Below are 26895 nucleotides of genomic sequence, written 5' to 3' on the forward strand. Positions count from 1 at the left end.
GGCGGCCAGGAGCCTAGCTGGAAGCTGTGGGTGAAACCCGCAAGGTGGAGAAGAGTTACGACTCCCACGTTCTGATCAGGATTTCAGCGCAGGGAGCTGTTTGGCGGCGACCATCTTTAGTATATCGAAAACGCCTTAGTAACAGTCTACACATAACTGAATTTTAATAATGAAAATGTTAATGCCCACGTAAAACCCAGAGAAAAATGTGTGGAGCCTTTCGGCCGCAGGCATCTCTCCTTTTTATTCCTCTTCTCCCTTCTCTGGTGCTTCCTCCTCTTTTTCTCTGGTCTCCAATGGGTCCCCGCCCAGCCTCCCAGAGCGCAGTCTGCGCAGAGAGGAGGCGCCGCGCGGCAGGTGTCGGCAGCCGGCGCGCACCTGTCCCGCGAGCGCCCGGTGTCCAGCAGGGGGCGGACGGCGTCCGCTCCTCGCGCGGCCCCGCCCCTGGCCGGGAGGACCCCGCTGCGGCTCGGGGCGCGAGAGGCGCGGCCGGCCCGGCCCCCGCAGGGCTCAAAGGCGGCAGCCGCTTAGGACGCGCGCCCGCCCTCTTCCTCCCGCGCCGCCTCCCATACCTGAGCGGGGAGCGGCGCCGCGCGGCCTCTCCCCCGCCCGCCCGCCCCTCCTGCCCTGCCGCCGCTGCGCCGCCGCCGCCGCGGGAGTAAAGGTCGCGCGGGCCGAGAGCAAGCCGGCCGCGGCGCCTCCAGGAAGCCGGCGGGGCAGGTCGGGGAAGAGAGAAAAGAACCGAGAAACTCTCGGGCAGCCCGGGAAGATGGCGCCAGACGGGCCGGCCGTGGACTGAGAGCCGCCGGGGCCGCGAGGAGCCGGGACCCGCCGCCCCCGGGACACGAGCGAGGGTCGCCCGCTGGCCACGGGGTCCGGGCTCGGCCCGGCCCGCGGGGGTCATGTCGGTCAGCGAGCTCTACAGCCAGGTGAGTGCGGGCCGCGCCGGGCCCGGGGTACGGGTGAGGGCTGCGGGGCGGGCGGCTCTCGGGGGCGTCTTCTCCTGCGGCTTCGCGGAGCTGGGAGCGGCGGGGGACGCCTCTCACGCTCCCCCTCATCGCCGCCTCCGCGCCCCGAACTTCGGGTGGCGGAGAAAGTTTGGCTGTTCCGGGAGCGCCCCGCGGTGACCGCTCGCGGCTCCCGCCCCGGCCAGGGCTGTCCCCCGCTCCCCGACGCTCTGCCGTCGCTGTCCTCGTCCCGGATCCGTCCGGCTGAGGTCCCCGAACTGAGGGGGTGTCCCCGCCAGCTCGGAGCCTAGGGCGCGGGGACCGCCCCCCGCGGTGGTCGCCTGCTCGTCGACCCCACCTCGGTGCTCTGCAGCGTGAGCTCCCGAGGGCGACCCTCTCGAGTGCCAACGAGGGGGAACCCTGAACTTGGGGGTGGGGTATTCCTCAATTTGGGGGTGGGGAGAGAAGGGGACTCAACCTGCTGTGAGGGGCGCGGCGGCTCTTGGGTGGGTAAGCAGTGGGTAAAGGATGCTCGAGGGATCTGGAGAGAGCCCAGGGAAGCGCATTCTTACTTTGCCGCGGGTGGGCATTTTGAGGCGGCCCCTCTGGGTGGGCACTCGGTGGGCTTCAGTCATTGCGGGAGGGGGTCGGAGTAATGCTGACTCGGGGGTGAAGTGTGGATTTCCAGGATGTCCTCAAGGTCAGAATGGATGCGCAGGGCTCCTTCCTTAGAGTCGGGAACAGGTGCGGCCGCAGGATTCCCCGCTTCCGCAGCAGTTGCTGTGATTAAAGTTAGAGACCAGCCACCGCTTTCCGAAGCGCCCACAGCCGAGCTGCAGCCGCCCGGGCCCCCTCGGGTTTCAATTTGGCATTGAGGGGCGGTTGAGGGGGTGAGGGGCCTTTAAGCTACCCCTCCCCCCTTTAAAAAAAAATAAGTTTTGGATGTCCGTACACCTCGTCCGCCGGGTTTTCTTCTCTGTGGCCGGGACACGTTTGACAGTGCTTAGTGCCCACCGATTCGTTTGCAGAGGGGTGCGCGGTGCGCTCGTGGGTTGTGGGTGTGTGATTCCCAGGACTTGGGCCCGGGCCAACAGGTCTGGGAGGGGGAGGAAGAGCTACTTCCGCATCCTCACCTGGCGACTGCTCAGAGCTGCCCCCGCGCGTGGGCGAGCCCTTCAGCTGGGTGGGCTGGCCACCCCTTTTCGTTTGAGGAATTTTCGAATCCCTTCTTCCTCCTGGAGGGGGACAGGGCCGAGGCGGGAAGACGCGAGTTGGCAGTGGAGGGTGTAACCTGGCTGGGGGCGGGGTAACCTGGTGCACCTGCTCCGCCCCCACCAGGTCCCCTGGCAGCGACCGCTGATGAAAGACAGCTTCTGGGAGGAAAGGATGTGAGGTTCGAGCCAGGGGTGAAAACTGTGGCGTTTCTGGCTTTGGAAGAGCACCCTATCCCGTTTACTCGTGGGAGTCTTGGGAGGAGCCCTCGAAGTTGTTTCCCTGAAGCAGTTATCCGGAACCTCAACGGGAGGCTGGAAACCAGCGAGGCAGGGAAGCTTTGTCACACTGAAGTGCACAAAGTATACTGAGTGCACACTCAGTATACCTGCAATATATCATAAAGTACCTTATCAGACAGTAACTAATTGCTGTATTATGTGAAGCTAATGGACAATTGAATAAACCCTTAAGTTTTGGATCCCTGATTTTGAAAAACAAGAACACTGCGTTGCTTTTAAAGACAACTTTCAGGGAAAACACTCAATGTGATTTTTAGTTAGAAATGAGTATACTGCATGTTAATTATTAGGAATGATGAGTTAGTGGGAGTCTGAGCTAAAGTTCCAGTGTACTTTTTCTTCTTTTAAAAAATTATTTATTTTGGTTGTGCTGGGTCTTTGTTGTGGCGTGTGGGCTCTTCATTGTGGTATGTGGGATCTTAGTTCCCTAACCAGGGATCGAACCTGGGCTCCCTGCATTGGGAGCACAGAGTCCTATCCACTGGACCACCAGGGAAGTCCCCCAGGGTACTTCTTCTTGACTTACGGATATAGGGACAAAAAGGGTTCATGAGGAAGAGGTCTTGGAAAGGTGCTCAAGGTGCTTAAGAAAAAACGTAGCTTCGTTGGTGTGAACGTTTGGCATACTTAGTCCAAAAAGAGTCTTAGAATTTCTCCCTAAGGCCCAGGAACTGTACCTCACTGTTAATGGGTTTCTAGTTCTTAATCATTTCTAGGTTTATGAATCTCAAATTGAGATTCTTCTGTGTCCCACGCAGTAGCTTCCAGCCAGATCGCATCTTGAGCAGCTGTTACTTTTTCTGGCAGAGTTGAACACACTTATGCTTTACTACGAGAAGCAGTTGTGTTGTTTCCTAACCACCATCACCCCACTTGCTATGCTGGATTCTCAGTATGCACATGAATCGTAAATTATACAGAGAAATCGTGCCTGTGACTCAGATTCACTTTGTCTCTTGGGAGAGATGATTTGTTCATTTTAGTGTATTATCAAAATATCCTTTTTATTTTTAACTTGCTAGTGGGCTTTTCTAACGTGATGAACACTGGATCCAGGCATGCACTTTAATGTATTATGCATGATGGAAATAGTGATCTATTATGCCAACAGCATTTATGAGTGGGATGGAAATTTTAAAGGCTTTTATTGATTATACCTGTTGCTTTAGTGACATGGTAGGAAGATATTGTTACTGGAATATGAGACACTTATTTAAGTGTATAAATTAGCCTGTAAGTACTATAAATAGTTTCAGGTAAGAATTTGGTATATTAGTCTATTCCCAGTTACCGAAGAAAAGACTTTCTTCTTTTCCTCCCTCCACGTTAACTGTTTTCTTGCTCTTCTCTTTGTCTATCTGTTCTCTCCAAATGGAGGCTTATATGCTATGTGGATTTTATTTTGGAGTTGATTTTAGTCATTGGCAAAGGGCACTTCCCATAACAAAGGCACTCCTGTTTTCGGAAGACCCAACCCCTTGCCTTTGAGAAATTACTTTCTTTGTACTGAGGTTTTTCTCAGTGGGAAAAGAGAATCAGAGTCAATGCTTTGAGGGTGATGTCAAGGTGAGTCAGCCTCATCCATCCTTACAGAAACGTGGTGCTGCTGATGGGCTCTCTTGTCACAGATGGCACGTATGTGACAAGTGTTAGTACTTTGCTTCCAACCCACAGGAGGAGACGATATTGTATAAATCAAATTAGCCCAGGTCCCAGGAAGGTTCCCAAACATGTGCAAGCATGGTAAACATGATTTGATTATGACAAATGCAGAAAATAGTCTGGTTTTTAAAGTATAAAATACATAACCTCTCCTTCAGGCTGAATGATACAACTCTTCTCTACACAAGGGTTATTCTCGATGAAAAATTTAAACACTGCTCTCTCAAATGATGAGGTTTTCAGGATGCTGCTTTGGTTCTAGCCAGCAGAGTGACTGGGAGATCACCAGGCTGAGACCAGCACCTTCAAATAATCCCTATCCTGGTTGGTTTTTAGTTGATAGGTGGTGTTCTGAGCAGTGGATTTTTGAGTGCTGCTAGGAGGTGACTTTACTAGTGGACATGCCCTTTGTGTGTCAATGATGGCTTTGAGCTCAGGGGCCTTTACGAAGGGTACTGTTTTGGGGCCAATCCCTTGGAAAGTAGAACTTGGGCTGGTGTTCTCTAACTGTCCCTTACCTGCACATCAGGTAGTGCAGACTTCTCCCAAGTTTCAGCCTGGAAGGCAGCCAGAGGCTCATGTTCCCTCTGTGCCCACCGGTAGAGACACGAGGACCTGGAAGCCAAGGGTGGCAGAGGCCGCGAGTGCTCTTCCGCCTGCCCTGTGCTGTCCTCCAGTGCACTGCCCGGCGCTGGCTTACTCCCAGCAGTCAGCACCTGTGTCACTGTCAGAGGTTCCTGGAGCCTGAGAATTGATGTCCCCCAAGGGGACAGTCCTTTAACCAATAGGAGTATAACAGCTGTAGCTTCCAGTACCTCCACCTTGGGAACGGAACAGCTCTCTGGTGAGGCCCACGCAGTTTCCAGAGCTCCCGTGCCCCAGGCCTCTCCACTGGGGCCGCTTGGGAGAGCTTGCTTTTCAGCTGCTAGTTTCTTCCCATTTCCTTTCTGTTGACGTGCTCCTAATACTTCATTTCATTAGCTTCAGGATGGCCGCCCGTTAGAAGGCTGTCTGACAGCTCCAGGCCTGGTTGGAGTCTATTATTGTGCTTATTTTGTTCGGCAGAGAGATAGCATTCTCTTGCTGTTGGAGGGCCTCTGAGTAGAAGCTAAATCGACATTTTAAATTCTGGCATGTGTGTGTATGTGTTTCGATACCGTCATTTTCTGTGGTACAAGTTAGCTATAAACTATACTGCTTATAATATATAAGTCCACATACTGCCCTCCCTAAGTGATAGAGTATTTGTCACTATCCATACAGGATTGTCAGGGTAAACTTGGATGGGTTTGAAATACTAGTTGACTTCTGTTTTGTAATTCAGTAGCTTCCCAAAAACCACATTAAAAAGCAGCCCATTTGGGCTTCCCTGGTGGCACAGTGGTTGAGAGTCCGCCTGCCGATGCAGGGGACACGGGTTCGTGCCCCGGTCCGGGAAGATCCCACATGCCGCGGAGCGGCTGGGCCCATGAGCCATGGCCGCTGAGCCTGCGCGTCCGGAGCCTGTGCTTCGCAACGCGAGAGGCCACAACAGTGAGAGGCCCGCGTACCGCAAAAAAAAAAAAAAAGCAGCCCGTTTTAAAGTGAGCGGAGCATGTGTGCCCTGATGTATACAAAGCACATTTTGCATCGTCATTGGACAATGAAACCTAAATACACAAAGTTAACTAATAATCCAACATGACCCATGTGCCACGAGCAGAGAGCAGATACTCATAGTTACAGACATTCTATAGAACTGTCGGTCAGGTGGGCAGTGGGACATGAGTGGGTCCGGAAGAATGAATAGGCTTTGAATACACATGGTGACTGAGAAGGGCACTGTTAGTAGGAGATGGTAGAGTGAGTTTAAGCATGGACAGCCATGCGTAGTAACTACAGTAGTATTTTAAAACTCTTATGAAAATCTTAGCCTTACAGAAAAGTTGCAAAAATAGCAGAGTTCCTGTTATATATTTCCAGATTCCCGTGATGTTAACACCTCATAAGTAAGGTGCGGTCATTGAAAACAGGAGATGAACATTTGTACACTATTCACTTGTCCTCAAGCCTGATGGGAATTTCACCAGTTTTTCCACTACTGACCTTCCCTGGGCCAGGAGCGCATGTAGCATTCCACATTGCGTTTAGCATCACAGCTGCCTAGTCTCCTCTGATTGGTGACAGTTCCTCAGTTTCAGTTTCTCCTTTTGACCTTGGCAATTTGAGAGTATTGGTCAGTTATTTTGTAGAATGAACCTCAGTTTGGGTTTGTCTGATGCTCTCCCATGCTCAGATGGAGGTTATGAATTTGTGGCACAGAAGCGATGTGCCTCAGTGCCGCATCTCAGGAGATCTGTGATATCAGTGTCTCATGACTGACGGTGTCGCTTTGATCCCTTGGTTAAGGTGATGTCTGTCAGTTTCCTTTTCTTGAAGACTGGTATTTAGAAACTAAGATCTGGGTGCTAGGTGTGCTTATTATTGTTTATTAAATAGTCATTTAGGGATTACTGAGCCTAGAACTCAAATGTCTGATTATGCAGCCAAGGGAAGAAGAGTCATGTATGACCTTGAAGTTTCCAGCTTGAGGATGGACAGAAATAAAGAAGTCGAGATGGGCGAGGATAATGCTTGATTGTGACACGTTTAGTTAGGGGTGACAATGGTTTGTCTAAGTGGAAATATTTACATCTGAGGATGTATGAACGCACTTAGAGGAGAAATGGGTTCTGGGGTTCTTGCAAATAAAAGAGGCCCGGGTATTTGCTTTCCTCTAAGCAATGCAATTGTCTTACAGCATGATTTTAATAAAGATGAGATCATGACCTTGGCATGGGCAGTCTGGCCTCTTTGGTCATGATCTTGCTGTGGACTGTACGGGGGTAGTGCAGTTACGCATTATCAACTCTATGACACTTCGGAGCAGATACTTTCTGAGCCTTGATTGCTTCATCTGAAAAATTGGCATGGTACCTGCATTATAAGGTTATCGGAGGGTTATGTGATCTGACATACGTGAAGTGCCTGCCTAGCGCAGTGTCTGACACACTGTATGCCCCTGGCAACTGTTCATCAGCTTATTTCCCCCTTCAGTCGTGATGCTGGATGGTGGCCTTTTCTCCTCACCCTCTCCTGCCATCCTTCAGGGGTATCGGTCATAAGGGGACTTGGCGAGAGAGAAAGGGAAGAATTGCTACAAATACATAGCTACCTGAGCAATAGACAGCCAAGGCATAGGGGAAAAGGTTCCTATCCCCCACGGCCCCCTGGGGAAGGAGAAAGAGCAGTTTGAAAGAAGCTTGAAATTTAAGCTGTGCTTCCCAGTCTCCTATTAGAGCTTTAAAGGAAAATTAAAACAATTTTTCACCATGTTCTTTTATTACTTTTTTGTTAATACAAATGATTGTTGAAACCATTCATACAATGCAAGAAAGGCAAAGGCTCTGTAATCCCATTCCCAGACAGCTCCTCTTAACCACTGATGTGTACTAGACTAGCACCCAGTGTCCAGTAGGGTAACCACATGTGACTGTGAGCACTTGAGGTGAGGCTGTCCTAAACTGGATGAGTGCATGCCAGATTTCCAAGATTGAGTACCAAAAAATGAATGTAAAATATCTCACTTCTGCTTTTTTATGCTGATTAAATGTTCAAATAATATTTTGGATATAATGTGGCTACTAGAAAATTTAAAATTCCACATGTACTTTGCCTCATTTCTGTTGGGCAGTACTGCTTTAGACTTAGGCATGATGCAGGATATACTTATATGTATGGCATGATCCTATTTTTTATTTTAAATCTTAATCTACTATGGCTTTTTTCTCCCTGTAGCATATAAAGGCAGTTTTACCATTTTAATGGCTGCATAATTGGGCACTGTATGGTTGTGCTGTAATGTTTTTAACCATTCCCATTTTGATGAACGTTTAATTGGTTCCAATTTTTTGATATTGTGAAAAATGTTGTAGAACATTCTTGGAACCTTTCAGTATTTTTAGGATAAATTCCCCAAGGTGGAATTCCTGGCATGCACTTTTATGAGTCTTCATCGATAAGGCCAGTAGTTTCCAGAAAAGAACTGGTCTGTTTCTTCACCCCTCCCAGGTACTGGTCATTGTTTCCTCTTTTTAAACGGACACTGAACAGTTTATTTTTGTTTAAAGTTGACTTACATTGGAGGGTTGAGCACCTTTTCATATGCTTGGTGTGTTCATTTGTAGTTTTCTTTGTATTTCCTCTGTTAAGACATTATTTATAACTCTGTTTTTGCTCATTAAATGATTATATTTTTAGACATAGGAAGTCGTGGAAACCAGAATGTTCAGGATAAAATATTACAAATACATATTTTAAATAAGGCACCTTGGCATGAGTTTCTCCCTCGCTTGTTTGGAGCTTACGTATCTCTCAGCCCTACAATTGGAAAAGCACTGGTTATGATAGGTACCGTTTATCAACTGCTTTTGAGCCAGGTCATTTCTAAGAGCTGTATGTTCACTCATTTAATAATAACACTATGATGTAGGCACCCCCATCATCCTCATTTACAAACGACGGACCTCTGCCTTACTTGTCCAAAGCCACACTCCTCGTCTGACCACTCTGCTGCCTTCCACGAGGTTCGGTCCCCGTGATGGTGGGTCTGGAACATCATCTGTGCATAAAAGAGGCCCTAACATGGAGTGTCCTTTCTACCAGCACTGCCCGCCAGCAGCCGGGAGAAAGGAGAAAGGAAAGTCTCTGAGTACAGGAAAAGGGCAGATGGTCTGACCCGTAGTTCTTCCCTCGGGGATCTGCTGCTTTGCCTTCCACCACCACACGCAGCCCCTAGACAGCCTGGTGCTTCTTAAAACTGCCCCACATTTATGCAGAACCATTGTTTTTGGCTCTCCTTAGGCCACGTAAGCCCCGAAAGAGGATCACATCTTCAAAAAGGGGTAAATATCACAGTCAAAAGGTGTACATGAAACTCAAGCAGTGTAAAATTATTTGATTTTAAATCTAACCCTCCTTTCATCCCAGGGCACTGGTCTGCTTTCCAGCACTTTCCCTGTCTCCATCTCTTTCTGAAGCATCTACTTTCCTATCCTGCTTGATGTCTGATGGGTGTTTCGTTCCCTTTCTGAGCTAAGATCAGGGAAGAAGGTCTGAGACTCCTGGAAGCTCTCTCCCATCTGCCCACCTAGCTGAAGGTTTTCACATTTATGGGTGTGCCCTGCTCACTGCCTATTGGCTGGACAGGTGTTTGGAAAATGAGCTCGCCTTCACTCAGGATGTCAGCTTGACCATCAGAGACAAGGCCCCTTCCTCCAGCATATGAGGGGAGATCCTTACAGGAGGATACTCAGGACCCAGACCATTGCCTATTACAACTTTAGGTTCTTATCAGGGACTTTGTCAAAGCACTTTGGAAGCTCCTCCAAGCAGGAGCATTTTAGGTTTGATATGAGGAGGAGGTCCTCAAGTTGTCTGGATCCTGGTGTAGGTGAGCACTGCTATATCTTGCTAATTTGTTGTGGGAATGATCAAGCTTATGTATCTGAGCTCCAGGTTAATGGCATATAATGTTCCTCTTAAAGTTTATTCAGGGGCCTAGGCATTATTACTCTCCTTTGAACAATTCTAATAGTGACGTGGGCCCTGTAGGCTTTTCTGTCCTTTGCTGAAGTTTGGGGAGGAATGAAGAGGCCCATCAGGAAAGATACTTAATGATTTTCCTGTAGAGCTTTTGCCATTATAAAACTCAAATGTGTAGTGGCATGAAATGCTAAAAGAAATGAGAATACCCAGATGCCTTCTGCATGGAATTCAAAGACTTGGCTTATAATCTCTTCAGCACTAAGCAGTTCAGGTCCCCTGGCTTAGAGACTCCACAAGAAAAAAGGTACTGGGCAGTAGGTTGTCAGTTCTACTGTATCGTGACATGGCTACTGTGTATTTACGGGGTAGATGAAAAGGTAAAATATTTGAATTGGTAAATTGTGCTGTATTCAACTATCTTTGTGTGCCCTGGCCTTTCAGTTTAGACTCTGGTTTAATTTCCTTTTGCTAACTGCCCACCCAGACTCCAGTGCAGTCCCACCAATGGTAAGGTGCATGCTCAGAACCTATTACCTGACTTCATATGATGCCCAGCTTAGGTATCACTTAAGGTGTTTCAGAGAGGAATCCACCACCATTTTTATGAATTTCTGAAATCACCAAAATGAACAGTATTGGTGAAGGACATACATGTGATAAAATGAGTAAAAAACAGGGAATGAGGGAAGAGGCAACTAGAATAGTAGGTATCCGGGGAGGGTGGGGCTGGCGGGGGAACAGAAGTGGGAACAGCACTGCTAGCGGGCTACGAGGTTTCCTGACGGGTTCACGGGTATTCATTTTATTGCTGTGCTTCATCATTTACATATTAAAAAAAGGTGATTCTGCAGAAAATAGAGTGAGTTACAAAGCCAAAGTTTAAAAAGCTTTGAGATTGTAGGTAGTTTTAGAATGTGTTTCACTGCGTGCAATCGATGGTTGGGTGTGTATATTTGCACAGCTGCTCTCGTTGCAGATGTAGGTTGAATCTTCTGCTCACATCCCTCACTTTTCCCAAGGTAGGGTTTTGCGTACTGTAGGGACTCAATAAATGCCCTTGAATTGGTTTAAAGACCACCTGTACTCCCTTCCTGTTTCCAGGCCGTAGCCCTTCGAGGAAAGCCCTTTCTTCACCAAGGAACCACGTGTACCGTCACGTTACCTGTCATTTTGGCTTAGAGTACCTGGTGGAAAGCTATCTGTATCCTCTGGCACTTGCCTGAATCTGTGGGACGTGGAGCCCCTGTCAGGAGATAGTTACATGTTGTTTTTCTTTTTTTTCGTTATTGTGTGCAGAGGCTTGGCACAAGGTATGAACGTGGGTTAACAGCAAAGCAACATTTGTGGATATGAACGCTAATATAACTGCCTTGTTTTAGAATATCCTAATTTCACACAATTTTGATCACATATGTATTTTTTTGCTCTTACCTTGCTAAGGTTATCATTTACATTAAAAGCATAATAATTTTTTTCCCTTAGCTCAAGTTTTTATTAACAGTCTCATCAAGACTCATGGATATTTGCATGATTGGGTGGGGGTGGATACGGACTCCATCCTTCCTGTGAGAGCGAGCAAAGCAGGCAGCAGTGAGTCAGGGAGGAAACATCGGGTCGAGTTTGCTTCAGTCGTCTTCTCCCACAGGAGCAATAATAATACTCACGGTTTTCATCTGAAGATTCATACCATCTTTTATGTTCATCACTTGGCCAACACCTGTAGAGAGCACTTTCTACCTGCAGTGATGTGTCACCGCCCATGCGTGAGGCAGAGAGGAAGAGCCCATCCCTGCAGAGTAGTCTCTGACCTTGAGTTCTTCCAGTCCAGTGGTTCATTTATTGTATGAATAAGTATTAAGGAGGTATTTGGACATTAAAAGGAGATAAATTGCTCTGTCTTGTTTCATCAGATTTAATCAAATTCTTGCTTACACTTGCTAATGAGAGCTAATGTGTATTTGTGAAATAAGGAAAATGAACGTCTCCTTAGCCACAAACTAGTGTTTCTTTGCTATCAAGCTGCTTGCTTTTTTAATGGTCATTTTACTGTGTGTACATGTGTGTAACTATGTAACAAGCTGTGTGCACCAAATTGGTAAGAATACCCTTAAAATGTGATTTTTTTATGACTAACACGTCCGATCCTACCTGTATGAATGCTGGTTCCTTCGGGATGTTCCTTTTGGCAGAGGTACAGGGATACTGGAGCTCATCAATACTTCTTCTGAAATTGGCTTCAGATCTGATGATGCATTCTTTTTCCTTTGGATGGTGGCAAAGTCTGTGCCTGGAAGGTATGCTTTCTTTCTGGAAACAGCCAAGAGTTATTCAGAGAACTAGGCTGGTTGAGTAAGGTAGGAATTCACTGACTTATATTTCTGTTACAGGCAAAGTGTGACTTGCAGGTACTGATGACAGTTGTGTGTGGCCTCTTACTAGCTGTCGTCCTCAGGAGAAGGAGTCAGGTTTCAGATGCTCTCAGTGATCAATCAGTGTAGAGCCTCCCAGGCTGTTAGGAAAATACTCATTTGAATGTAGCAGTTCTGGTTTGTTTGGTTAAAAACGTAAAGGCTCACCAAATTTTATAGTAACACTGATTTATAGTCCCATCTAAATATATATGTATGTTAACTTATTACATGGCATATAGTTGCCTCAGTGTTATGACAAGTATAATAACATTAATAAATACTTACTGATTTAAGAATCACATGGAAAGCCCATTCCACCTAATTTCCTAAAATGCTCTTTTGAGAGTAGATGGAAGGATGATCTTTTTAAAAAAATTAAAAAATTTTTGCCTGCGTTAGGTCTTTGTTGCTGCACGTGGGCTTTCTCTAGTTGTGGTGAGTGGGGACTGTTCTTCGTTGCAGCGTGTGGGCTTCTCATTGCAGTAGCTTCTCTTGTTGCGGAGCATGGGCTCTAGGCACGCAGGCTTCAGTAGTTGTGGCGCACGGGCTTAGTTGCTCCACGGCATGTGGGGTCTTCCCGGACCAGGGCTCAAACCCGTGTCCCCTGCACTGGCCCACAGATTCTTAACCACTGCGCCACCAGGGAAGTCCCGAAGGATGCTCTTTGCACCTTCTTACCCCTGCTATGCGTCAGGCAGGATAAGAAAGGAAGGCAGAGCAGTATTATTTGCAATTGCCAAAAGGAGGAAGCAACCCAGTGTCCATCTTGAATGGGTGGATAAACGAAATGGGGTACATCCATACAAAGGAATATTATTCAGCCTTAGAAAGGAAGGACGTTGGTTCGGTCGGATCCTGGCACTGGCTGCAGTGACTCCTGTCTTTTCTGGCTCTCCTCGCTATCTCCCTTTCACTTATAGAAATGTGGTCTCCAGTGTGGCTGTCTCTGGTGTCATCACAGTGTTCAATGACATGAAGGTGAGTAAGTCGTCTTCGCCAGAGGATGTGAAGAAGCGCAAGAAGGCGGTGCTCTTCTGCCTGAGCGAGGACACGAAGGACCTCATCCTGGAGGAGGGTGAGGAGATGCTGGTAGGTGATGTGGGCCAGACTGCAGACGACCCCTATGCCATCCTTGTCAAGGTGCTGCCACACAAGGACTGCCATTACGCCCTCTGTGATGCAGCCTGTGAGACCAAGGAGAGCAAGGAGGAGGCCTGGGCCCCTGAGTCTGCACCCCTGAAGAGCAAAATGATCTATGCCAGCTTCAAGGATGCCATCGAGGAGAAGCTGATGGGGATCAAGCATGAATTAGAAGCAAACTCTACGAGGAGGTCAAGGACCACTGCACCCTGGCAGAGAAGCTGGGGGCCAGCGTTTTCATCTCTCTGGAGGGCAAACCCCAGACCTGCCCACGGGGGTTGCAGGCTGCCCCCTTCCTGCCAGACCAGAGGGGCTGGAGGGGTCCCAGCAGGGGGCGGGCAATCCCTTCACTCAAGTTGCCAAACAGCCTCCCCACCTCCTGGACCATCTTCCTCCCTCCGTCTCTGAAGGTTCTGGCCTCCCCAAACTGCTTTTTTTTTTTTTTTTTGCGGTACGCAGGCCTCTCACTGTTGTGGCCTCCTCTGTTGCGGAGCACAGGCCCCGGATGTGCAGGCTCAGAGGCTGTGGCTCATGGGCCCAGCCGCTCTGCGGCACGTGGGATCCTCCCGGACTGGGGCACGAACCCGTGTCCCCTGCATCAACAGGCGGACTCTCAACTACTGCGCCACCAGGGAAACCCGAAGAACTGTATTTTTTTAACACTCCAGTTCCCCATCTGTTCCTTCCCTTTCCCATGCTGCCAACTTCTAATAGCAGTATTGACTCTGTCCTTGTGTGTTTAGTTCTGTATATAAATGCAGTGTTGTAGAGATGACCCCTCCCCGTGCCGCCTGGTTCCCCTTCCCTTTTTCCCTGTCGTGGCCACTCATGGAAGCAGGACTAGTAAGGGACCTTCAATGAAAAACAAACAAAAAACAAAGGAAAGAAGGACATTCTGACACGTGCTAAACATTGATGAACCTTGAGGACATTATGCTAAGTGAAGTAAGCCGGTTATAACGTGACAGATACTGTGTAATTCCACTTACAAAGGTATCTACAGGAGTCAAATTCATAGAGACAAAGCAGAATGGTGGTTGTGGGAGGGAGGGGAGAGTAGAGAGTTGTTTAAATGGATGCGGAATTTTCAGCTTTGCAAGATGAGAAGTTTTGGAGACGTCTGGTGGTGATGGCTGCACGACAATGTGAATTGCTTAATGCCACCGAGCTGTACGTTTAAAAATGGTGAGGGTAGTAAACTATGTGTATTATACCACAATTAAAAACACTCTGGAGAAAAAAGGGCAGGGAAAATACGGTGGTCAAGAGTATAACCTTTAGACTTGATAGACCTGGGTTTTGAGTATTGGTGTCCTGTCTGTGTCATCCTCGTACCACCCCCCCGCCCACCCCGCCCCGGCGTTGACCAGCTGTGTGACCTTAGACAGTTGCTCAACTTCTAGGCTTCATTTGTCTGTGAAACAGGGGTAAGAAGCTAGTACAGCCCTCAGAGGCTTGTTGATGAGATAAAATGAGAACACGTGAACTGTTTTAGTTGGTGCTAATCCTGTTGCTAGGAGAAGGTCTTGTCCTTGGGAAGCCGCAGTCCAGTGCAGGACAGTGTGGGGTGAGAGCCTGAGGGGCCGGGAAGGTTGCTGTGGGTGCTGATTCACTGGTTCCAACTCCTGCGTGTGGGGCGGCCCGCCTTGAATTGGGTCCTCTCATTTAGCAGAGCACCAGCATTGGTGGAGAAGCTCTAGGGCTGTGCACATGCGTTTCCTCTTTCAGGTGTGGGGCAGGAAGGAACAAAAGGAGTCTTAAAGTCCTGGCTTTGTGCACCACCTATCATCTCAAATCTTCAACCCTAGCACTCCAGACCTAACTGTTCTATAGCTTAAAATTGTGGATGCCCCCGATTGTACCTGGAGGAGCATCCCACCTTGACACCACTAACAGGATGCCTGTATCTGTCTTTTGCTCTTCCTGGCACTTGGCGTACTAGGCTATTTTGGTTGCAAGGGCACTTCAAGATGTAGGCTCTACTCTAAGGATGCTCCCTTAGGAACCAGGCTTAGCTGATCTGAGCAGCCTGGCCTAAGAGATCAGCACAGTATTAGGATACCAGAAAGATGCTCACCCTTTCTGAGACTTTAGGGACCAGGTTATCGTGTCAGCAGCAGGGATGCATTTCCTTCCACGCCAGTGCCATTAATGTGACTCAGTTACTCTTGGCTCTGCCCTTTTCCCTGTCTTCTTACCACTGCCTTGGATTAAACACCCCTTTCTGAATCTCCAGTTCCGGTTTAGATTGGCTGTACTATCTGCTGTTATTCCCGTGTCACTAATGGCAAAAGCTTTAAAGCTTTTGTAGAAAGCAGACTCTTGATTGGCTGTTCTTAGGCAGGTACACCTGGTCCAAGGAGCTTCTGAAGATGGATCATCACTGAGAACCATGTGTCTCCCTCAGAAGAGGCTGTGGATGTTACAGGCACTAGAGCTATGGTTTTCCCACTTACAGGTGCATCGGAATGACCCAGAGAACTAGCAAAAATGTAAATGCTGCTTCTCATCCCCGTAGAGTAGGATTTTGAGAATTGAGCCTGGGATTGGTTTCGTTTTTTGCTAGGTCATGGCTATTTGTGGTACTTGGGTCCTTCTGCTTGAGTTTCTAATCTGGTTTTTGACTATTGTCAATCCCTGCCTTGGTTTCTGGTGGTGGTTTCCACATCTGACCTGCTATTAGACCCTAAAAACAACACTGGGATATGGGCTTTAACATCTATTAACATAGATGTTAAAACAGCTGTTACAATAGTCCAATAATAGACTTTTTTTTTCCTTTTTGGGTTTTGTGTGTCTCCTCTGCTAAAAGTATTCTACATCTTCTTTTTCTCCAAGTGCTTCCTCTACTTTCTCCCTCCTCCCTTGCCTCACATTCCTTAACCTTCTGTAATGCATCCTTAATAAAAGCTCTAGGGATTGCCCACTGCATTAATATCCCTGAAATCTGACCGGCAGTATGAAACCACTGCCAGGCTGCTAGGGTTACACAACACTCAGCCATGTAGAGAGCCCTTACTGAATGGGGCAGACGCTAAGGGTATCAGTATGAACTGTGCTCAAGTCGCAATGTGAACCATCGCAGAAATCAGAAACTGCCTTAAATGCTGGCCACAGAATAATGTGTCCAGGGCTATAAATAACTCCAGCAGCCCTGGAACTGTAGCCTATATCTAAAACGATGTAGCTAAGTGCCAGCCAAATAATTAGTTAGGCTATAATTGTTTTCCACTTTATCTCACTCAGTAAGTCAACTCTTGGCTTAATGCTGGAATTTGAAATCTCGCCTTAACGTTTCTTGTGCTTTGCCAGGGTGGGTCAGTGGTTGCAGTTTCCTGATGAGCTATGTTTGTGCATCTCCGGTTTTTCCTGTGAATTTACAGGGCACCTTAAGAAATTATAATTCTTCAGTTATTCGCTATGGTAAACAATGGTTAGAATTTGAGTTCATGGCACTGAGATGGGAAGTTTGATCGTTTTCAGTCATACACTTTCTGGTTTAACAGCGTTACACAAGTGGGAAGTAGCACTGATGCTACTCTGTGGCAGTCTGGGCTGTGAACTCTGAGTCTGAAGCTTTATTTTGCGGAGATGTCCATTTTCAGCTTATCATGGTGGCCAGAATTGCCCTCACCCACAGCTGCAATGTCTTCCGTTCTTGGTCTCAGTTGGTTGGGCAGTGTTACGTAACCGATACAAGTATTTGAGACTCTTCTTGATGTCAGGCACAGCGCTGGATGTAAGAGGCGCATGGTCCTCATTAACTTACAATTACATTCCATGTAATAAGCGCCATCCAGGAGTAGTGAATGAAGGAAGTGTCTTACCGAGAGGACAAGAGTGGTAGGACGTGACCACCTTGTAGTAGGAAGTTGTTGAGGTTCTTGGGCTGTCATGGCAGCTCTTAAGACAGCGGTTTAGGAGGAAGTCTCACCTCTTCCCTCCTGTCAGTCCCTCAACGGGCCCTTCTGTCTCCTGCCTCTTAGCGTGGGGAAGGGCATAGCCGTCCCCTGCCCCAGAACCACACTTCATTGGGTAGTGATGAAGCTCAGAATCGCATCACCTGGGGGCGTCCAGCCTCCAGAGCTGTTCCTTCTCTGAGCTCTGTCTTCTCAGAGCTCATGGAATGGGGGCCCCATTTGTCCACTTGGAAGACTGCTTTTCCTCCCTCCAGCCTCAGGGGCTCAAGTCTGCAGGTAGAACAGCTGGTTGGATGTAGGGGACATCCAACCAGCTGACTGGATGGGAAAGGATAGGGCTGAAGTTTGGTTTGTGTAGCCTTTTAAGATGGAGAAAACATCAAATAGTGATGTCAAAGAATGCTTCCCATAAATTACCATGCCATTTGAGGAGGAAGGTGAAGATGAGAGTATATAAAATCCAAACAAACAAAATGTTTATAAGCTGTTATAAGGGTATGTTTATTGTACTCTTCTTTTTAGAGCATAAAGATACAGTGTTACCCAAAGTATGGAAGAGTATTTGCATGAATCTTTTCAGAGCTGCCTCTAACGCTGAGCTGAACCTCTGCAGCTTATTCCTGAGAACAAAGTTAATTTAGCATCAACTTGTATCCATAAAACTTGGATTGTCTTGATTTATGTAACTGTTTTAGTTTTACTCTTTCCCCATTGTTTTAAGTGGGCATCATATGAAGTTTTCTCAAAGCTTGGTGTTCATCATCTCCCTTATAAAATAGTACTTTTAATCTTAACAAATAAGTGTTAACTATGGCTTGTCTGGTGCTGGTGCGCTAACTTGACTTAAGGTGATTCAAACATAACCAGAAATACAGGCAAGAAACCTGTGCCAATAACTTTTTCACCTGGGATGATAAACGATGATCATAAGAGTGCACAATTGTCTTCTAGGCAAAAAATTGTAGTTTCTTAAATTGTTGCAGGCTTTAGAAAAGGCTATGGATTTTGCGTACTGTAGTGAGATTGCTATCTCATTAACCTCTTTACAACCTCTTATCAAGACGATGATTTACAATAGTGAGTGTTCAAAATGGAAGTTTTGCAAAGTTCTGTGTGAACTTTGTGTGAACTGTGCCGGTGGTGGCTCTTGGTTGGCCATCATGAAGTATCAGCCTGGATTGTGGAGGGGAGGATGAATTTGCAGATGTGAGAAAACAGATGTCCTTTGAAGAGGACTGAGTAATGGTGGCGCAATCCTAGAGCCTGGGTAAATCTGGCTCATGGATACACCGAAATATCAGGTATTCGGCATTTGTGTGGGCAAAGGCAAACAACTGCCAAGAAACCAACCAACTGGAAAACAAAAAAAAAATCAGTTGCGTGAGTCATCACCCTGCTTAGTGAGGATGTGCATTGGGGCGAGGGTGAGATGGAAGGAGGGAATCTGTTTCCTGAGGCAGCTCGGAGCCTCTCGAAGTGAGAGGCTCTGAAGCGAAGTGAGCCTCTTGAAGCGTCTCACTGTGATGGACAGTGTGAGAGATTTTCAAAGGTGATTTTGGTACTGCATGATTTTTGCTTTATTATTGACTTTAGAATCAAGCTTCCTCATCACCACCCCCCAAGATGTGACTCCCCTAACGTTCTGATGTTGGTGACATATTTTTAAGGGATCTCTAAAAATAGAGCTAGAGGTAGCTGCCTAGAAGAGAAAAGTGCCTGGAAACTATGGCACATGAAGAACGGCTTGGGGGCCCCAGGCATAGAGGCCAGAAGAAAGGAGATATAATCCTGGAATGTATAGGGCTGTCATGTGGAATTCATGTGTTTCCTCTCTGAGTTCATCTGAGGGTCATAGTGGTCTCAGTGGGTATGTGCAGGAAGGCGAGTTGAGCTCGGGGTCCAGAAGCGCGTGGCCCCCAGTGGTGGAGTGGGCTGCCTTGTGTGGAAGTGAGGGCTTCATCTCTGCAGGTATCTTAGCAGGCTGGGCACCGTCCAGCAAAGGATGCCCCGGGGGGTGCCTTGGAGTGGGAATTTGACCCACACGCCCGTAACTTCTTGCCCACCTTGAAAGGTGGCTAGCAATGGCTGCTTCTTGGGAAGGGAAAATATAAAACTAAGGTGAGAAGGGATAATTACAAATGAACAGTAAAAGGAAGGAAGGAGTAAACCACATGCGATTCCACTCATCTATAAAAGGAAACCTAAAGAAATTTGTTTTCTGATTTTTGTTTCTCTTAGAGAAATAAGTTTCCAACTCACTTGAATTTATTCTAAGAATGAGAATTACAAAGCTTTAATTGATTCAGTACAAAATAGTTTAAGACGTGCTTTAGTTCCATGTTTTGGTGGTGGTGATTCACTGGTGGGAGGTAGAAACACAGTGTAGGAGGACCACCTGTTACCTTTCTTTTAGGAAGAAGCTGTGTGTAGGTTGCAGGTTTGGATGCATACAGGAAGGCCGTGAGAATGAACGAAGGAGATCAGACGAAGGGCGATCAAGGTGGAGGGGGAGTGTGAAAGTCGAGGTAGGTGGGCACAGCGTGGGCTCTGCCATGGGCTGGGCTGGTGCTCTGTGGACCCCTTCGCAGAGAATATTGCTCTGGTCAGTCCTAGAAGAAAGGCAGCTTTGTAGCAAAGCGGGGGTCAAATCCCCTGAGAGGCTGGCTGGGACCTGGTTTGCCTTTTTCAGATGTCAGTTTCTTGTAATGCTCTGGAAGCTGCTGATTTAGCTCCTCCTAGTGACAGATCAGAGACGTGCTGCTGTGGCGTGTCTGGCGTGGCTGGCTGCCTTCTGACTCCTCCGGCCGTCACTCTGCTCGCCACTTGACAGGAGCCCTGGCACGAGGCGTGTTCTTCTAGGAAAAGGGCCTGCTGTCTGAGGTCAGATGTCTTCTGGTGTCGCAGCGTGTCTGCATCAGGCAGATCACTAGCACCCTGTGTGAGGCATTTGTATGAGCAACTGAGAGAAATATCTATGGTGAGAGGCACAGAGACCAGCGTGTGATGGAGAGAGCACGGGACTCTCCGCTTGGAGTGATGTCTTACGTGACACTAACTGCCGCTAAATAGTGGCACTTCGATGACCCGCCCGAGTGAGACAGTGTCACATACCTCTGGACCTCGGTCTCCTCACTTGCTGCATGAAAGGAGTAGGACCAGATCTCTTGCGCTTCTTCCCTCTCTAAGATTCTGTGAAAGTGTCAATCTCTGAGTCCCAATCTGTATGTTTAAAAAATAACGATGCTGCCTCTTCCAGATTTCTTTCCTGACCCACTCAGAGAGTGAAATTGTTCAACCTGGAAGTATGAATTTCCAAAAGTGACTGTCTCAGAATGAAAGACCCTTAGGAGCAAAGTTGTTTGTTGCTATTCCTTGTTCTCCCCATGCTCTCCGGTGTTCCAGTAGGTGGCGTGATCCAATTAATCCTCCACGGTTTAATCCTTAGGCCCCAGATCCAGGCATCTTCCCCTCAATACCCAGTCTGTCTGCAGGTCCTGTTGACTCAACTTCCAAACATAGCCTGGAGCCTCACTTTTCACCCCCTCACTACCGACCTGTGCAGCCCCCAGGTCTCTGGCCTGGGTAGTGGCAACAGTCTCCTAACCGGCTCCCCTGCTTTTTCCTCTCTCTCCTTCCAGTCTGTTCTCCACACAGTAGTCAGGTCATTTTTGTAAAATGTCACTTGGATTCTGTCACTCCTTTGCTCGAAACCATCCAGCTGTTTCTCTTTGCGTTTGGAAGAGAATCCAACCCCCTGCTAGGTCTGCCTACAGGGCACTATCCATAATCTGGTTCCTGCTTGTCCTGATGCATTAGTGTTCCGTCTTCCTCACTGGCTGGTTCCATCCCTGCTGGCCTCCTCCTTGTTTGCTCACTGAACACTGCAGGCTTCTTGCCACCTCGGTGCCTTTGCCCTGGTCCTTGTCCATTGATGTTCTCTCCCAGGTCTCTGCGCTGGTGGCTTCTCATCACGCACCTGCTCACCTGCTGAGTCAGGTCCTCAGACTCCTTCTCTGTCACCCACTCAACCCATTACCCTGTTTTATTTTTCTCTTTGTGCTTTTCAATACCTGGCTCTTTTGTTGGCTTGTCTTCCTTACCGAGATTCTGGTCCATGAGAGCAGCAGTTGCTTGCTCATTGCTGAATCACCAGGGCCTAGAACATGTGTAGCACGTAGAATGTGCTTGAGAAACATTTTTTAAACAAATAAAATGACATTACATTAAAGATGGACTTTATAAAGTAATGCTGCAATTGGCCAACTCCCCTAACCTATGTTACAGATCTTTCAGGATTAGAATGAGGGAGATGGACCCTATGACTGAGTAGGAGAGTCCTGCTTGGGTACTGAGCCTGGCCAAAGCTCACTGTGCTAGGACCCCCTGTATAGGAATATATTGGGAATTCCAGCTCCCTAGGCCTGGGTATCAGTGTGCTTTCTCTTCTGGGCCAATCTCTTTGCCTTCATTCGTTCATTCCCTCACACTAACATGTTGGAATGTCCTAGTGCAGTTTTGCTTTAATGAACACAGGCCCCCAGTGGTCGTTACAATGAAGGTCTTTGCTGACTGAACAGATTTGAGCAGCCATCCTGGTTAGATCCCCTTTAGAACCCACGTGTATTTTTTGGTAAATAGGCACAAGGAGGAGGATCTATTGCTGCGTTTCCAAATCTAGTTTTGGATTTGGTTGTTAGATGAGGAGCCTCTTCTGGTTCTTCCCCTGTAATCTTCTCTCTCAGGTTTGCTTCGAAGGTGAAATGCGTGGGTCCGCGCTCGGCACTCGCTGCACGGTGACCGTTTGTGACGGCTGGTTACCCATGTAGGATCATCCACACCCGCATTGTGACTTATTGACAGAAGTTTGGTCTTAACACAACCCTTCCCCCACGCAGCCATGTGCCTTGGGCTGAAAAAACACTAGAACCCACGAGAATTCTAGACTTCTTGTCATGAGAGATAGAAGCGTCTTTCTGTTTAAGCCGGTTTGAAGCCTCTCGTAGCCAGAGCATCATGACTGATGTACTATCAGTTGATCATTGCCTTGTGTGGTCCACTCTTTCCCACTGGCAGGATCAATCCACTCAGCGCCTTCTGAACATAGCTTGAGCTTTTCTGCGTCCGTGCTGTAGCTACCTGGAATATGCTTTCCCTCTCTAAGCTCATTCTTCCAAGACCAAGTTCAAACTTTAGCTTTTTCCATAAACCCTGTCTACTTCAGCCTAAAGAACATCTATTCTCTGTAATCTGAAGCAGTTACTGTAAGCGCTGTCCATCCGTAAGCACTGTCCGTCCGTAAGCGCTCCCCGTCCGTAAGCGCTCCCCGTCCGTAAGCGCTCCCCGTCCGTAAGCACTCTCCATCCGTAAGCGCTCTCCATCCGTAAGCACTGTCCATCCGTTACTTGGTCTTGGCACTTGCTCATATCTTCCTCTTATGCCTCCGCTCCTGTCATTGGTCTGCACTGTTGTTTGTTTTTTGGGTGGCTGCTTAACTTTTTACATATTTGCCTCATCTCCTTAACTTATCCAGGAGGACAGAGACCACGCCAAGGGCCTGACACCGTGTTATATGTAACAGGCACTTGGTACTTGCTCATTTGAAGAGCAGGGCTGCATGGAGATGAGCAGCCAAGCATTTGAGATTCTGGTGTTTCTGTAGAGTTTTGAAGGGCCTGGAACATTCTAACTGAGGGGGAACTGGCTGCCAGGAGAGTCTCAGGGAGGCAGGTGCGGTCCACTAGGGGTGCAGTATTTTTGTACCTCTTCACTTCTGAAACAGGAGTAAGGAGAGGATGATGGAGGAGTGCTGAATTTCCTGCAGACTCTTCCATTAGGTAAAATGTGTGCGTTTCTTCCTGCTTACTCTTTTCTGACCTCGTGTTCTAGCCTTTTATAATGTAATCTTTTTTTCAAACATCTTTATTGGTGTATAATTGCTTTACAGTGTCAGTTTCTGCTGCATAACAAAGTGAATCAGTGATACGTATACACATATCCCCGTATCCCCTCCCTCTTGCGCCTCCCTCCCGCTCAAGCCTTTTGTAGTATAATCTTAAAGCAAGACAGGAAATATTAAAAACTGACAGTGCTGTTAATGACATACTGTGTGGTTTAGGTGAAAGAACACCGGATTGGCAGTCAGGGCTCAGAATTCTTGTTAACGTTTATGCCATTTCCTTGCTGTGAGGACTTGGGCCAGTGGCTTCATCTCCCTCAACTTTGTCTTCTTACGTGTTAAATGGAGGCAATTGGGTTTTCCTCACACTACTGTTGAGAGCAAGAATGAAATTAAAATCGTGGTATGAAGGGAACTTTAAAGAGTAAGGAAGGAGTACTAGACCAATAGGAGGCATTATGACAAGAAAAGTGAGTTGTGATTAGAAAAATGTAATACAAATTGATGGCTAGGAAATAAAGTTGAATTATAAATGAAATAGGTGTCTACAGACGTCCCCAGTTTATTGCCAGGTTAGATTCTGAAAGTTACTTTAAGTACAGTGTCAGTCTGTTCAGGCTGCCATGACAGAGTACCATAGGCAGGGTGGCTTATAAACAACAGAAACATTTCTTTCAGTCCTGGAGGCTAGAAGTCCAAGATCGGGGTACCAGCATGCTCAGGTTCTGTTGAGGGCCCCCTTCTAGGTTGCAGATGGCTGTCTTCTCCTTTTATCCTCACATGGCAGAAAGGAGGTGAGAAAACTCTGTGAGGTGTCTCTTCTAAGGTACTAATCTCATTCATAAGCCTCCATCCTCATGACTTAATTACCTCCCAAAGGCCCTACTTCCTTGTACCATCACTTGGGAGGGTTAGGATTTCAACATATGAATTTGGAGGGGATGTAAATATTCAGCCCGTATCATTCAGCGTTTAGGATCTTTCTCACAGAGACAGTGTTCTAAGTGGTGATCCAGTTGAAAAGCAAGCACTGAAAGCCTATTTAACTCATCCTGTATCCAAAGCAGGTGTTGCTGTGGTACACAGATGGTGCACAGAGCTGTTTCTCTGAGAAAATGCCTTTGAAGACGTCTCCTGTCCCTCTTTCATTGCCTGTCCGTCAGAGTCCTGCCTCTAACCTCACTCTTCCTCGTGCTGAGCGTGGGAGCTCACTGGACTTTATTTAAAAATTCTTTTTTAAACTTTTTATTTTATATTGTAGTATAATTGATTAATAATGTTGTGTTAGTTTCAAGTGTACAGGAAAGTGATTCAGTTATATGTATATCTCTTCTTTTTCAAATTCTTTTCCCACTTAGGTTGTTACATAATATCGAGCAGAGTTCCCTGTGCTATACAGTAGGTCCTTGTTAGTTATTTATCTTAAATATAGTAGTGTGTACATGTCAATCCCAAATTCCCTAACTATCCATCACCCCCCATCCTTCCCCCTGGTGACCATAAGCTCGTTCTCCAAGTCTGTGAGTCTGCTTCTGTTTTGTAAATAAGTCCATTTGTATCATTTTTTTTTAGATTCTGCATATAAGCCATATCATACCATATTTCTCTTTCTCTGTCTGACTTGCTTCACTTAGTATGATAATCTCTAGGTCCGTCTATGTTGCTGCAGATGGCATTATTTCATTCTTTTTAATGGCTGAGTAATATTCCATTATATATGTACCACATCTTCTTTATCCATTCCTTTGTCAATGGAAACTCACAGGACTTTAGGTGGAGATGGACCTGCTGTTGATTCTGGCCAGGCTTTCCTTAGTGCCCGTGGCTGCCCAAAACACACAGCTTCTCTGCTGCCTTGTCCCTGGAGCAAATCACTGCTTTTCTGTTATGTTTTGGTAGGTTTTTCAATTAGTGATAGTGGGAAAATAGGAATGGAGTAGTAGTCCTCTGCCTATTCAATATGTTAGTTATGACTGCTTTGGTTGTGAGTGACAGAAAACCCTGCTATCGTGACTTGGACCATCATGGGGTTTATTTTCCACCGTGTATAACAAGAAGTGTTGAGGTGGGTAGCCCGGGGCTGATGTGGCAGTTCTGCCTGTTTTACTGTTCTGCTCTCTTTACTTATCTTGAGACTTCACCCTCATGTCAGCATGCCTGCATTCCAGGCAGGAAGAAGGTGGAAGGGTGACAAGCAAAAGCTGCCTTTATCTGTTTAAAAAAAAAAATTATATATATATATATATATATATATATATATAAAAACTTCATTTTGAAACCATTTCAAACTTACAGAAAAGTTACGAGAATAATCCAGGGAATTCCTGTATGCCTTGGGTTTCAAGTTTCACCAGGTGACCCAGTAATGTCTTCTATAGTAAAGTAAAGGGTTCAATCCAGGATTACATGTTATACCTGCTGCCTTGTCACTCTATCAGTGGTTACCTTCAGTCTAGAATGTTTGCTCAGTCTTGCCTTGGCTTCATGTCACTGTTAGAAAGGCCCTCCATTTGGGGTAGGTATTTTGGGCCAGATACTGTGATGACCACTGCAGCCTCTTGGGTGGCACATTTTGTCTGATTTGTCCTGTTTCTGGTGGTGGTAACTTTGATCACTTCTTGAAGAGCGTGTCGGTTGGGTTTCTCCTCCGTGAAGTTACTTTTTTCTCCCTTTTGTAATAAATATTTTGTGGGAAATACTTGGAGATGATACAAATTTCTTTTTCTCACCTCATTTTCATCTCCTAATCTTATCATCTCAATGTCTCTTAAATTTTTTTTTTTTTTTTTTTTTTTTTTTTTTTATTTTGAGGTTCGCAGGCCTCTCACCGTTGTGGCCTCTCCCACTGCGGAGCACAGGCTCCGGACACGCAGGCTCCGAGGCCATGGCTCACGGGCCCAGCCGCTCCATGGCATGTGGGATCTTCCCGGACCGGGGCACGAACCCGCGTCCCCTGCATCGGCAGGCGGACTCTCAACCGCTGCGCCACCAGGGAAGCCCTTAAATTTATTTTTAATATTGAGGCTGCCACATGATGACTTGTTATTACCCTCATTCCTTCTCCATTTATTTGTTGGCTTCTGTTGTAAGGAAGCGCTTTCTCTTCTCCCCATACATGTCCATGTATTCACTTACCTGTATGTGCTTGTGAGCATGTATTTTGTTCAGTGGGTTATAATACATGGTGGTCATTCATTTTGGTGTTTAGGTTGTCCCAGATGAGGTCCATGAGTGCTTCTTTAAACTGACCTCTGTGTCCTCTTAACACATTCTCATCACTTTTCACCACAACACGTTCCAGACTCATTTTGTGTTTCTCTGCCCAAGCCCAGAATCAGCCATTTCTCTAAGGAGGTCTGGTTCTTTTAGTGGAGAGTGGTGCTTAAAAACCAATTTCTGGGCACTGAGTGGTTGCTCAGGAGTGTTGCTGCCCCCAGGTCCTTTAAGGGGGACAGAGCTAGGAAATGATTGTGTATACACACACAATCCCATACGCACATGTACACTTAGTTTTTTTTTTTAATTAACTTATTAATTTTTGGCTGCATTGGGTCTTTGTTGCTGCGTGCAGGCTTTCTCTAGTTGTGGTGAGCGGGGGCTACTCTTCGTTGCGGTGCGCTGGCTTCTCAGTGCTGTGGCTTCTCTTGTTGCGGAGCCCGGGCTCTAGGTGCACGGGCTTTAGTAATTGTGGCACGTGGGCTCAGTAGTTGTGGCTCACGGGCTCTAGAGCGCAGGCTCAGTAGTTGTGGCACACGGAGTTAGTTTCTCTGCGGCATGTGGGATCTTCCCGGATCAGGGCTTGAGCCCGTGTCCCCTGCATTGGCAGGCGGATTCTTAACC

General features: G+C 47.1%; 2 protein-coding genes across 2 annotated transcripts in view; both read left to right on the top strand.

Moving 5' to 3' along the window:
* Positions 1–694: 694 nt before the first annotated feature.
* MYO5B (myosin VB) overlaps positions 695–26895 on the top strand; it is a 382234-nt gene continuing 356033 nt past the window's right edge. The window contains exon 1 of the mRNA XM_032603558.1: positions 695–929. Coding sequence (XP_032459449.1) covers positions 903–929 — 27 coding nt within the window. The 5' untranslated portion in view covers positions 695–902. The remainder of the gene's footprint in view (positions 930–26895) is intronic.
* Positions 4020–21985, top strand: LOC116739004 (cofilin-1-like). Its single transcript, XM_032603043.1, is given in 4 exon segments — positions 4020–4027; positions 13020–13417; positions 13420–13649; positions 21902–21985. Coding segments are annotated over 4 exon segments (720 nt in total).

The sequence above is a fragment of the Phocoena sinus genome, chromosome 14 (assembly GCF_008692025.1).
Source record: "Phocoena sinus isolate mPhoSin1 chromosome 14, mPhoSin1.pri, whole genome shotgun sequence".
Classification (NCBI taxonomy): Eukaryota; Metazoa; Chordata; class Mammalia; order Artiodactyla; family Phocoenidae; genus Phocoena; species Phocoena sinus.